Source organism: Coregonus lavaretus, assembly GCF_964263955.1.
Source record: "Coregonus lavaretus genome assembly, chromosome: 19".
Lineage (NCBI taxonomy): Eukaryota > Metazoa > Chordata > Actinopteri > Salmoniformes > Salmonidae > Coregonus > Coregonus lavaretus.
Window position 1 is genome coordinate 17,265,629 of NC_140006.1, and position 14,978 is coordinate 17,280,606.

At 41.7% G+C, this 14,978-nt stretch overlaps 1 protein-coding gene across 1 annotated transcript in view; it reads left to right on the plus strand.

Annotated features, from left to right (window-relative positions):
* Window positions 1-11,688: 11,688 nt before the first annotated feature.
* LOC311146365 (parathyroid hormone/parathyroid hormone-related peptide receptor-like) overlaps window positions 11,689-14,978 on the plus strand; it is a gene marked incomplete at both ends in the record, with an annotated part of 95,401 nt that continues 92,111 nt past the window's right edge. Inside the window, one exon of the mRNA XM_084182851.1 lies at window positions 11,689-11,760. Coding sequence (XP_084038977.1) covers window positions 11,689-11,760 — 72 coding nt within the window. The remainder of the gene's footprint in view (window positions 11,761-14,978) is intronic.

A 14,978-nucleotide genomic window follows, 5' to 3' on the forward strand; every position in this document is an offset into this window, starting at 1 on the left:
TTTGCATGGATTTAAAGTTGTTTTGAAGCGAGGTCCACCATGCAAGGAATTTCATGTAAATGACATCATGTACCTGTCACGTTCATTTAATGACGGGACAGACCAAGGCGCAGCGTGATATACGTACATGTTTATTAAACCAAATAAACACAACGACAAAACAACAAACTAAACGAAACGTGAAGTCCAAGTTAGCACACACAACATACCTTACACGGAACAAGATCCCACAACTACACAGTGCCAATAGGCTGCTTAAGTATGGTCCCCAATCAGAGACAACGAGCGACAGCTGCCTCTGATTGGGAACCACACCGGCCAACATAGATCCACACATGCTAGATATACAACATGGAATATTTACAAACAAAGAATACATACACCCTGACTCAACATATAAGAGTCCCCTGAGTCAGGGCGTGACAGTACCCCCCCCCCCCCCAAAGGTGCGGACGCCGACCGCACTGCATAAACATAACAGGGTAGGGGCCGGGTGGGCATTCTGCCTCGGAGGCGGATCCGGCTCGGGGAGTGACGACCTCTCACTCTCCGCCTCCCTGTTGCGCCCCTGGTCTGGTCTGGACCTCGGCGCGCTACTTCCCCTCTCCTTCCTCCCACGATACGCCAGGCCCTGTCTGGACCCTGGTGTGGGAGACCCCGAACCTGGAGAGGGGCTGACGTCATTGTCTGGACTGGAGCCGCTGACCGGAGCTGGAATGGGCACCGGTGTAGCGGACTGCTCTGGTTCCGGAGTGGAGCCGCTGACCGGAGCTGGACTGGACCCCGGTGGAGTGGACTGCTCTGGCTCCGGAGTGGAGCAGCTGACCGGAGCTGGATCAGGCACCGGTGGAGCGGACTGCTCTGGCTCCGGTGTGGAACAGCTGACCGGCACTGGATCAGGCACCGGTGGAGCGGACTGCTCTGGCTCCGGAGTGGAGCAGCTGACCGGTGCCGGTGGAACGGGCACGGGCCGTGCCGGACTGGACAAACGCACAACTGGTCTGGTGCGAGGAGCAGGCACGGGCCGGACCGGACTAGGAACACGTACCACTGGCTTGGTGCGAGGGACAGGAACGGGCCGGGCCGGACTGGCGACGCGCACCGCTGGCTTGGTGCGAGGAGCAGGAACAGGCCGGGCCGGGCTGGCGACACGCACCACTGGCTTGGTGCAAGTAGCAGGAACAGGCCGGGCCGGGCTGGCGACGCGCACCACTGGCTTGGTGCGAGGAGCAGGAACAGGCCGGGCCGAGCTGTGGAGGCGGACTGGAGGTCTAGAGCGGAGAGCTGGCACAACCCGTCCTGGCTGGCGTCCCACTTTCGCACGGCACGTGCGTGGTGCAAGCACAGGACGTACAGGACTGTGCCGGCGCACTGGCAACACAGTACGTAGCTCCACATAACACGGAGCTTGCCCAGTCATACGCCTCTTCGCGTGAGTACGAGGAGTTGGCTCTGCTTTAACCCTAGGCTCCGCCAACCACCCCGTGTGCCCCCCCAAAAATGTTTTATTGGGGCTGCTTCTCGGGCTTCCTCCTCGACCGGCCTCCTCCGTGTTGCCGTTGCTCCTCTCCTGCCTGGGCATCTAACTTAGCCCATGGTCCTTTCCCCGCAAATATCTCCTCCCATGACCACAAATTGGCCACCTGTGACATGGCCATCCACTCCGCCTGGACACGCTGCTTGGTCCTCGTTTGGTGGGAGCTTCTGTCACGTTTGTTTAATGACGGGACAGACCAAGGCGCAGCGTGATATACGTACATGTTTATTAAACCAAATAAATACAACGACAAAACAACAAACTAAACGAAACGTGAAGTCCAAGGTAGCGCACACACAACATACCTTACACGGAACAAGATCCCACAACTAGACTGTGCCAATGGGCTGCTTAAGTATGGTCCCCAATGAGAGACAACGAGCGACAGCTGCCTCTGATTGGGAACCACACCGGCCAACATAGATCCACACATGCTAGATATACAACATGGAATATATACAAACAAAGAATACACATACCCTGACTCAACATATAAGAGTCCCCTGAGTCAGGGCGTGACAGTACCACAAACCTTTTGATTTACTCATGTCAAATGGAGCAAGGGATTTTTTTGGACTACATTGTCCCATACTGTCACTTGATAACAGTTTAAGCCAGGGCTGAGACTTATGGTTAGGTTGTGCGAAACATTTGTTTTTAATGTAAATGCCATAATTTTCCAACAAACCTATTTATTTGCTCATGTCATATGGAGCAAGGGATTCCTTTGACTACATTGTACTGGGCCCATTCTTCACTTTTTCTAACAGTTTAAGCCAGGGCTGAGACTTACGGTTTGGTCATAATAAACATATTTGAATGTTGAAACAGCTTTGCTTGAGTTTATTGTGACATTTCAAGTGCTTTTACAAAATATAATTTCCATTTACATGGGGGAAGAGTAAATAAATTAACACTGAATAGAGTAAACACATTTTTACTCTAATAGGAGTCACCCTAGATCAACACTAGTGAGTGTCGCTATAACACTCAGTGTTGATTACCTCTTAGTGTTAAATTTGATCATTACCGGCCATTGTAGTGCAGTGTTAACTTTTTGCACTCATCAGTGTTAAATTAACACTAGAAATGTAACACCTTGATCAGTGTACTTTTTACACCGTGTAGAGTGGGACCATATGTACTTGCTGACAGTGTTAAATCTAACACTTAAAGTGTTGATTTAACACTTTCAAATTTACTGTGTATACACTGTGCACATCAACACCTGGGTCAAGCCACCCATGATTGTCCAGCCTTGTAATAGTCCTGACTCTACTTTACTTCACCTAGGTTGTGTAGGGATTTTAGCAGGGTTGGACAATCATGGATGGTGACCTGATTTGCATTTTTTGGGAGAGAGAGAATCCTCTCTTTCTCAGTTTTCTGGGTGTGTGCGAGTTATGATGTTATTTACAGTGACATAGGCCTACCTTCACAATAAGCTAGTCAAATGAATGTGTACACTGCATTTTTCTGGAAAAACTTCGGTGAGGATAAATTGTCCTGAAACACAGACACAAAGGTGGAGTTAGTGAATAGTCACATTGTCAAATTGTCTGTCTGTCATGGATCAATGTACAGCCTAAATTATATGAACTTGACAATGGCATACAACGACACCCTCAAACATTCTCAGTGGAGAGGAAGGTGTCTGTCTGGCCATGGTTTTACTTCTGTTTAGCTAACCAGCCAAACTTGTATAGTTAGAGAGCAACTGCTACTTGCTAGCACGGCAGCGCTAGAGCAAGAGTGCATCTAGCTAGCCGGTGGCACCAAACTGCACTCTTGCTGTAGCGCAGCCGTGCACAATGTATCTCCAGAAACAATGAGGTGTCGCAGCTGTGTTGACATTTCACCTATCCACTTCATCCACTCATCAGAATAAAATAGCTATTTTCTTACTCCTGTTTCACCGGCGTCCCAACAATCGAAGTGCATTGCAGACCTCAGCCACAGTAGCAACAGGTTGTAAACAGGAATTAAGGAGTCCACACATGTGCTCTAACATGTTTGTAGGTAGGTGTTTCCAAATTAACTCAAACCAGCCCAATAACTGAAACGTAAGTCAGAAAGAATTTACACGTTATTGACACAGATTTCCACAAAGTTCCCACTTCGGATTTCCCACTTCAAGCCCAAATATATCATACTTAGACTCAAATGATGACTTATTTACTTAAATCGTTGTGCAACATGAAGGGTAAGCTCTAGGCATCGTTTTCCAGCTGAAAAAGATTGTAGCTGGTGTGGGCGTTTAACAAATGACCTGATGTCTCATTACTGAATACCACTAAATAAATATTCGCTCTCTAGTATACAGTTTACTGGTTCAGTAAGCAATACGCATTCTCCCTCCAAATGAAATTCACAGAGAAAATTACAATTAAATCTGTTTATTTGAGGCTTGCATGTTGTACCTTATTAATGCTCTCCCTAACCATATTAATATTGCTGCATACAGTATATTTTGATATAATCAAGTTATAGTGCCAGGTTATCGGCTACAGTTGACCTCCAATAAGCCTGTGAGGAAAACGGTTGTTGGGTAAAAATCTATTATTGATGGTTAAAGAACTAGAATAGGCTGCCATAATCAATTTATGAAGTAATCAGGTTGTTTGAAACACATAATGTTTTCCAGCTTGGGGAAGATTCAGAGATTCCTTCTCTGGCTTGGATCTTATTTCCTGTTTCTTCGTTTCCCATTGGGAGATCTGAGTGGTGAGCTGTCAAGGCAATATGAAATGAGATTGAGTTGACCCAGGTCCTCAGTCCCTGTAGGTGTGACTCAACTATTGTTCTGTAGTGTTCAGAAAGAGTGTCCCCCCACCTCGTTTGTTGTTCTGGAACAATAATGAAATCATAATTAGAGAAATAAGCTAAAGCCAAGGTATTATGTTGTAATTAAGCATTTATTACAATCTATTACCTCATAATTCTGTGGCAGAGGTTTGAGATTTTAAAGCCAAAACAAAGCATTAGAGGGGATGAGGGATGAAGGAAACTGGCGGACCATGAGCTTTTACTGTAACTTCTACATAATGTATATTGGAAACATATGTACACTGTGGTCCGAAATTATTGACACCCTTGTTAAAGATGAGCAAAAATGAGTATAAAATAAATAAGTCAAATACTGAACCATATTGTATTCTCCAAAAATAGGGAAATTATACTCCTTCATAATAATACAATTGCTCAGAGAAATACATTTTGTTTAACAAGTAATATTTTTTTTCTCAAAAAGGTAGAGGTCAAAATTATTGACACCCCTGTTTTCAATACCTTTCAATACCTCACCTTGAGAGGATAATGACACTGAGCCTTTTAAAATAAAATAAAAAATGAGTTGGAGAACACATTAGGAGGGATCTTAGACCATTCCTGCATACGGAATCCTTCCAGACACTTGACATCCTTCGTCTGCATTTATGGACTGCCCTCTTCAATTCAAACCATAGTTTTTCCATTGGTTTCAAGTCAGGAGACTGAGATGGCCATTGCAAAGTGTTGATTTTGTTTCCATAACCATTTATTTGTGTATTTTGTTGTGTGCTTGAGGTTATTGTCTTGCTGGAAGACCCACTTGCGGCCAAGTTTCAGCCTCCTGGCAGAGGCAACCAGGTTTTTGGATAAAATATCCTGGTACTGGGTAAAGTTCATGATGCCTTTGACCTTAACAATGGCCCCAGGACCCCTACCTTGTTTAGATTTAAAAATATTACTTTCTCTGAGCAATTGAATATAATTTCCCAATCTTTTTGAGCATACAATATAGCTCAGTATTTTAATTATTTATTTTATACATTAATTTTGCTCATCTTTATCATGGTGTCAATCATTTCGGAGCACACTGTATGTCATCAACATAATGTGCATATTGTGGTAAGCATGATGCTTTAGTATGTGGAAAAAAGCCTCAGGGTTGGATCAGAAGGCAATGTTTAGAAGGTTAAAAGCCAATATTGGAGGTCTAATGACGTATTTTGAAAGATTGTGTTTTGCTTTTCGTGCATTGATGTGAATGTTGATGTGTATATTGATATGTTTAGTGTATATTGGTGTGTATTAATGTGTATACAGGGTTCATCTGTAAAAGAGACCTTGGTCGAAAGAATCAACAAACATTTTCTGAGCATATCATTTTCAAATCACTTTATTGTGATTACATCCTTCTCTACAAGACAACAAAAGTAGTCAATTGATCAAATAAAGTGTATAAATTAACTCTTCAATTATGATAAATTAATGCGAAAAGGCAATGAGTCTGTCAAGCTAATAAACTGTGCCTTGTGTCACATTGTGCAGCTAGGGGCATTAAAACAATTCCATAGCTTAGTAGAACCCAACCAAATTCACATAGAAATGTAAGTTATAGATCTATCATTCTACTTGAAAGCAACTCTAAGAAGCTGTAGATCTGCTCTATGTGCGCTAGGTCTATGCTTCCCGTTCTTACGTTTTTTTTTGTTTCTTTTGCAGGACGTAACATATCATACGAAATAAATGATGCAGTACACAATTGTGCAAAATTTTCGGGGACCCGTTTTGACGCACTACTTTCAAAACTACTGGTGAAATTATACAAAAGCTCAGGAGCATGATGATAAAAGAGAATAACGCCGGAGGGGATGGCTGCCGTTTTATGGGCTCCTAACCAATTGTGCTAGTTTGTGTGTTTTTTCGAGTTGTTTGTAACTTATTTTGTACATAATGTTTTTGCCACCGTCTCTTATGACCAAAAAGAGCTTCTGGATATCAGAACAGCGATTACTCACCTCGAACTGGATGAAGATTTTTTTCTTTAATGAGTCGGACGCAAAGGATTTACTGCTGTTGCTGGACCAGGCCCAAATACCCGTCATTCGCATGAGGAGATGCAGCAAATACAGGGGACGCAGATCCGGGTGCCTTGTGAGGATTTGTCGGCGAGTGGGAAACACGTCTCTACCATCCATCCTATTGGCCAACATGCAATTATTGGAGAATAAACAGGATGAGCTTCGTTCGAGACTATACTACCAACGGGACATTAAAAACGAATATCTTATGTTTCACCAAGTCGTGGCTGAACGACGGCATGGATAATATATAGTTGACTGGGTTTTCCGTGCATCGGCAAGACAGAACAGCTACCTCCGGTAAGATGAGGTGGTCTGTCTATTTGTCAATAACAGCTGGGGCGCAAAATCTGATATTAAAAAAGCCTAGAGGTTTTGCTTGCCTGAGGTAGAGTACGTCATGATAAGCTGTAGACCAAATCAAATCAAATCAAATGTTATTGGCCACATGCGCCGAATACAACAGGTGCAGACACTACAGTGAAATGCTTACTTACAGCCCTTAACCAACAGTGCATTTATTTTTAATAAAAATGTAAAATAAAACAACAACAAAAAAGTGTTGAGAAAAAAGAGCAGAAGTAAAATAAAATAACAGTAGGGAGGCTATATATACAGGGGGGTACCGGTGCAGAGTCAATGTGCGGGGGCACCGGCTAGTTGAGGTAGTTGAAGTAATATGTACATGTGGGTAGAGTTAAAGTGACTATGCATAAATAATTAACAGAGTAGCAGCAGCGTAAAAAGATGGGGTGGGGGGGCAGTGCAAATAGTCCGGGTAGCCATGATTAGCTGCTATTTACCAAGCGAGTTTTCATCTATATTTTTCGTAGCTGTCTATTTACCAGCACAAACCGATGCTGGCACTAAGACCGCACTCAACGAGCTGTATAAGGTCATAAGCAAACAAGACAATGCTGATCCAGAGGCGGAGCTGCTAGTGTCCGGGGACTTTAATGCAGTGAAACTTAAATCCGTTTTACATCATTTCTACCAGCATGTGCAACCAGAGGGAGAAAAAAACTCTAGACCACCTTTACTCCACACACAGAGATGCGTACAAAGCTCTCCCTCGCCCTCCATTTGGCAAATCTGACCATAATTCTAACCACCTGATTCCTCCGTACAAGCAAAAACTCAAGCAGGAAGTATCAGTGACTCGCTCAATACAGAAGTGGTCAGAAGACGCAGATGCGACACTACAGGACTGTTTTGCTAGCACAGACTTGCTTCATCAATAAGTGCATCGATGACGTCGTCCCCACAGTGACCATACGTACATACCCCATCTAGAAGCCATAGATTACAGGCAACATCCGCACTGAGCTAAAGGGTAGAGTTGCTGCTTTCAAGGCGCGGGACTCTAACCCGGACGCTTATAAGAAATCCCGCTATGACCTCCGATGAACCATCAAACAGGCAAAGCATCAATACAGGACTAAGACTGAATCTTACTACACTGGCTCTGACGCTCGTCGGGTGTGGCAGGGCTTGCAAACTATTATGGACTACAAAGCGAAGCCCAGCCGCGAGCTGCCTAGTGACACAAGTTAAATTACTTCTATGTGCGCTTTGAGGCAAGCAACACATGCATAAGAGCACCAGCTGTTTCGGACGACTGTGATCACACTCTCCGTAGCCGATGTGAGTAAGACCTTTAAACAGGTAAACATTCACAAGGCCGTAGGGCCAGATGGATTACCAGGACGTGTACTCAGAGCATGCGCTGACCAACTGGCAAGTGTCTTCACTGACATTTTCAACCTGTCCCTGACCGAGTCTTTAATACCTACATGTTTCAAGCAGACCACCATAGTCCCTGTGCCCAAGAACGACAAGGTAACCTGCCTAAATGACTACCGACTCGTAGCACTCACGTCTGTAGCCACAAAGTGCTTTGAAAGGCTGGCCATGGCTCACATCAACACCATCATCCCAGAAACCCTAGACCCACTCCAATTCGCATACCACCCCAACAGATCCACAGAGGCTGTTCATTGACTACAGCTCAGTGTTCAACACCATAATGCTCTCAAAGCTCATCCCTAAGCTAAGGACCCTGGGACTAAATACCTGTTGAATAAGATGAGAAAAAATAAGAAACCCGCACACTGCTCTTGATAGTATCACTGCTCTTTAATAAGCTTTACGTATCGGCCTCAAGGCAGTGTTCGGGTTTCTTCTTTTTTTCTAATCTCTCTCAGCGTGACATATGGTTGAGACTTTCTGTGGCACAGAAGCATAATTCTTTCCCATTTATAATAGATATGCATTGGATGGCATCTTAATTCAAATGAACAGTCCATCACAGCATGTCCCAAGACAATGACTTACTCACTACACACATTGCCATGTCACTTTATGTGTGGTAGGCTACATGTAAGCTTCTATAAAAATACACTTTGACTAATTTCCAGACACTTTACTTTTAGTACTTTATTTACCACATAAATTGGCACATTTTCTTATAAAGTGATATATAGGTATTTGCCTCATCTGTGCTAATGAGTAAACTGTAAGATTTACGGTTGTGACAGTACAGTAGGCCGACTTAGCTATTGACCATGACCAATCTAATATTTATTCTTGAGTGCATTGCCTTTATGGATTCTGTACACATTAGTGGTTGATAGTCTTGCTTATTCATGGTTTTGAAGAAAAAAACACAGTAGGCAAATTCTTTGAATTTGTCATCTGAATGTGTTGACATTCTAACAATGCAAGAGAACTGCAATAGATAGATTACAGATGCTCCTCTAAGAAAACCAATTGATGAACCAATAGTGTCAGACATTGTGCTTATCCCCCTCCCCCTTGTGCCCTCAGAACAGCCTCAATTCGTTGGGGCATGGACTCTACAAGGTGTCGAAAGCGTTCCACAGGGATGCTGGCCCATGTTGACTCCAATGCTTCCCATTGGCTGGATGTCGGTTGGATGGTGGACTATTCTTGATACACATGGGAAACTGTTGAGCATAAAAAACCCAGCAGCGTTGCAGTTCTTAACACAAACCGGTACATCTGGCACCTACTACCTTACCCTGTTCAAAGGCACTTACATATTTTGTCTTGCCCATTCACCCTCTGAATGGCACACATACACAGTCCATGTCTGAAATGTTTCAAGGCTTAAAAATCATTATTTAACCCGTCTCCTCCCCTTCATCTACACTAATTGAAGTAGATTTAACAAGTGACATCAATAAGGGATCATAGCTTTCACCTGGATTCACCTGGTCAGCCTATGTCATGGAAAAAGCAGGTGTTCTTAATGTTTTGTATACTCAGTGTATACAGTGAGCTCCAAAAGTATTGGGACAGTGACATCTTTTGTTGTTGTTTGGCTCTGTACTCCAACACTTTGAATTTAAAATGATACAATGACAATGAGGTTAAAGTGCAGACTGTCATCTTTAATTTGAGGGTATATTTAGAAATTACAACACTTTTTGTACATAGTCCCCCCATTTTAGGGGACCAAAAGTATTGGGAAAATGTATTAAAGTAGTCCAAAGTTTAGTATTTGTTCCCATATTCTTAGCATGCAATGATTACATCAAGCTTGTGACTCTACAAACTTGTTGGATGCATTTGCCGTTGGTTTTGGTTGTGCTTCAGATTATTTTGTGCCGAATAGAAATGAATGGTAAAAATCTATTGTGTCATTTTGGAGTCACTTTTATTGTAAATAAAAAAAGAATATGTTTCTAAACACGTATATTATAATGTGAATGCTACCACAGATAGTCCTGAATAAATCGTGAATAATGATGAGTGAGAAAAAATCACCCGAGGCCGAAGTTGGCCCGCAGGCTGCCTATTGGTGAATCCTGATGTAGAGGATATGTACAGTAGGCTACTAGTGAAAAAATAATAAAGTGTAAATGTTTCTGGAACATTTTACTCCTCCTATGCATTATATGTTGATAGCAAATGCAGTTAAAGATGTTTGCTGAAATGAATTGGCAACACTCAGAAATCGGTTGAATGTGGAGATTGTGTGGAAAGGGTGAGAAAATATGTCGTTTTAGAATCGTGGTTTAATCTAACGCAAGAGAGCGCGGACCAATGAGAATCTTTCACGCGCCTGTCTAATACCTGCCTCTTTCCGTCCCCCTTTTCATCCACATTACACACAACTGATCTCGAGCCGCTGCCGTCAACATTTGGAGCCGCGTTGAATATTAGGGATAACCCTTTGAAAGGAGGCTGCCTTTTTAGATTTAGGTGTTTCTGAAATAGCTGAAATGCATCAGTGTGTTTTCTCACAAATAGCGTAAGTGTGATCTTGATAGCCAAGTTGGCGTTTTCCTTGGACTGTCTAAATCACCAATGCGTAAATCGCGTTACGTTTGGGGATTTGATACATCCACATAGACTTATATAACTGAAGTTAAACTTTTTATAGTTCGATACAATGTATAGATTAGTTGATCATTAGTGTGCATGGGCCATCTATTCTGTTCCGAAATTAATGTCTGGGGGGATAGCCAACGATAAGATGTTTCGCCATAGCAAGAATCTTATTAGGAAAAAGTTCATAATTTTATGACTAACGTGAAGCTTTGTCTTGAGATGCACTTTCTACGCTCAGATCTGTCATTATAAGCAAACGTCTTCTGTGAAATGGTTATAGATTTCATTTGACTATAGTTATTCACTGTGATAGATGACATGACGAGCCATGCGTTTGTGCACTATATATAAATGAACTTAGGACACGTGTTTTAATAAGTTAGCTACATCTTTTCGTATGATTTTGACCACTGACCAATTAACATTTGGACGGAATTAGTTGGAAGGAACGTTTGGTATATGGTGTAAAGGGGCACAGCTCCATACTGAAATGTTTAAATTAGTCTGAAGGACTAAAAATACCTAAAAATACAGCGCTGGTTTCTTCTCCACAAAGAATCATTTGAACTTCCCACCGGTTAGTATTAAGGACTAAAAAGACCTAAGAATACAGCGCTGGTTTCTTCTCCACAAAGAATCATTTAAACTTCCCACCGCAGAACGAGAGCGACATAAATAGTTCTGACATGTGGATGTAATTTCAGAAGAAAAAAAAAACAGACAGATGCAGAGAAATAAAGTGAGTGGGCTCAGTTTGAACGTGTTGCGGATTTAAAAAGAGGGAGGGAAAGCGAAGAGATCATAGTTATGATTTTACAAGCCACTATCAAGCCCATAACGAGAGGACAGATGGAGTGAAACATGACTAGCGCTTTTGGAGACAGTTAAAAGTAGATTAAGTCATTTTAACTGAAGCGTCAACCTCTGTAAAACATTGCTTTCTGAAACGGGATGGGAGCCACTCTAGTGTTCCACAGTTTGGGCTTTCTTCTCTTCAGCTTGGTCCTAAATCGTGTCTGTCTGGTAAGTTATTTTCATTATAGATACCCACCCACACACTCATTGCATTGCATTCACTTATGGTTGTGCAATTAAGATAATAGGTCAGGTCATTCATTCTATGCAGTGCTATTTCCTTGAATTAATGCTATTAAAATACCTCTTACAAGGTAGACATTTACGTTATATGAAGAATTGTTTAACTACAGTAGACTATAATGTGTGTCATTTGAATGAAGCATGAGTCATACATGGAGCCCCATCAGACTGAGCGATAGAGTGCTTGTGTTAAATCGCTATGCTAACCCTTAGTAATGTTGACATCTCTGTACAGTACCTAAATACTTCATCAGTGGAGAGTCTAAATACAAATTTAGCTTTTTGTTACCATACTTTGCATCCGGAATGGGATCTATTATATTCATAATAACATGCATTCACTTGTAATTACTTGCCATGTAACTTCAGTGTGGCACTTTCTAAATTAGAATGTTAGTGTACATGCACCGCATGGGGGCAAATGCTCATTAACATTTTATGTCTGTGTAATGCCATGCTCATGTAGGTATTTTATGTGGATAGGTAATGCTAACTTATTTAGTAATGCCACAAGGTTGATGATGGTATTTACAAATACCATCACTCCATAGCCTACACAGTGTCCTTGCCGACAGCAGTACCGGCAACTGCAAGGAGCAGTTCTGGTCCTGGTTGTCCTGTGTTTTTTGGCTGAGTGTGTTGAGCGTTCAACAGGCAGTTGGCTGGGGCTGTCAGTGCCTTTCCCTAGTGATGTGGTACATCACTGTGCCGCAGTCACTGGACTGCTGGCCTCATTGGTTTAGATGGCAAGGGAAAACAATTAAAACATAGCTAACTGTGTATTTATAGCTGATTCAACATTCAGTCGTTAAAGGCTGTGTCTGTGAATTTTGTTTACCCTTACAGTTTTGATGTTTTGTTTGTGTTCTTTTTCTCTAAAAAGTTCCCTTTAAGAGGTGTGTTTTTTTATAGTGTATGACTAAAGATGACATAGATCCCCCAGCTTACCAAGGCGGAGTAATGAACCACTAACAACATCTATAACTGTATTAGGAATGTCTAAGTCCGAACTAAGCCAGTTAGTATGTATCCTTCCATGAAAGCCAGACTCAGTAAGTCTAATTTAAGTCATTTGTGATTATGAAATATCAAACTGTCGGGGTGACAAACCCAGGCAAGACATAACGTAAACAAATCCAGGCAAGACGTCATAACGTGCTCAATCTGAGACTTCTCAAGCGGCCACTGGGCCAGCCACCCATGATCAATCAGTATCAGATAGCAGGTGTTCTCGTTTGCTTGTAGCCTACAACAAGCATGTAGACCACTATACTTTATTATAACAATTACAATTTATAAGTTTAGTCAGCTATGAACGTTACAGCAGTAAAATGTAATTCTAATTTACATAGACAAGTTAAACAATATAGGTCGCCAACTGCGGTGCAACAGTAGCGCCGTTATCAGCTTGATCTCTTGCGGTGCAAACACTGGCCTGGAAAAGTTGACCCTCAGAAACTATAGGGTTGAATTATAAAATAAATTAGACATCAAAAGGTTGCAATTGTAAACACAACATCCAAGAGGAAAACAATTAGCCAGCTAGCAACTCCAGCAAAGTTTGCATGTACCTGTAAGTGCAAAATTAAAATCGCCCCCACAATTCCAGTTTTCATTCAGAAGCTCAAGCTAGCAACATCAAAGCAACTTTGTAACGACAGACCTGCTAGTATTTTCAAATCTGTGCCCCTGCGCGTCGTCAGCTGTCGCACAGACAGGCAGACACACTGACAGCCAGGAGCCAATATTATTTACCATTAAGACATGCATTTGTCAGCTAAATGACACTTCTGTATCACTCAATTCTCATTTATAATGAGTCTCGTTTGTAATGAGCGTGAGATAGCTAGATATGTATTGTTGATGTGTTGCTGTAGTTGTGGATGGATCAGAGGAACAGATAGAATGTGTGCGAGATAAATTATCAATAGGCCTATGTCTCATAATTACCTGGAGAAATCTGACCTGCATTTTGTAAACAAAGCTGCTGTACTTATAATTTGTAAAACATTAATTTTTATCATTTTGGAGTGACCCAAATGACAAATTAATATTTCATCTATACATATAGAGATATATTTAACCAGAAAAAATGTGAAATATTATTTTGGACTTACTAAGTCTGGCTTTATGCTCTACTTTGTCATTTGAAATCCTTTAAAACAAATGTATACTGATGGTGCCTGCTGTAATTTACATACAGTACATGTATCTAGTGGTGGAAAAAGTACCCAATTGTCATACTTGAGTAAAAGTAAAGATACCTTAATAGAAAATGAAAGTAAAAGTCTAAAAGTATTTGGTTTTAAATATACTTAAGTATCAAAAGTAAATGTAATTGCACAAATATACTTAAGTATCAAAAGTAAAAGTATAAATAATTTCAAATTCTTTATATTAAGCGGTTAGCTTATGTATGGTTAGCCAGGGGCACAAGCCAACACTCAGACATAATTTACAAACGAAGCATGTGTGTTTAGTGAGTCTGCCAGATCAGAGGCAGTAAGGATGGCCAGGGATGTTCTCTTGATTGCGTGAATTTGATCATTTTCCTGTCCTGCTAAACATTCAAAATGTAACAAGTACTTTTGGGTGTCAGGGAAAATGAATGGAGTAAAAAGTAAATTATTTTCTATAGAAATGTAGTAAAGTAAAAGTTGTAAAAAATATATATAAATAGTAAAGTACAGATACCCCCCTCAAAAAACGACTTAAGTAGTACTTTAAAGTATTTTTACTTAAGAACTTTACACCACTGCATGTATCTATGGAGACATTGTCGTTCTCTGCTGTTCTCACCCTGACGCTCTTAGTTTAGTGACAACTCACAGACACGGCCAACGCACTGCTGCCTGCCTAGTAGGATCATCTGTCCTCAGACTGAGTGATTCAGACTCACTGGGTTATTGAATTTATTAAGAGGAAATGCTACTTTCAGGAACTACGGTCAATGTGCATCGCCATCCAATTCCTACCGCATGACTGTGTTTTGGCTGTCTGGTGACTTGCGCATGTCATGTCTTCCTCCCAGAGTGAGAGTTAAACACATAAAGCATCTGTAAAACACAAGGTAGCCATGTCGGATGTGTGATAAAGTCAAGATGTTTATCCAAGAAGCTCATTCATTGTAAACATGTTGATAT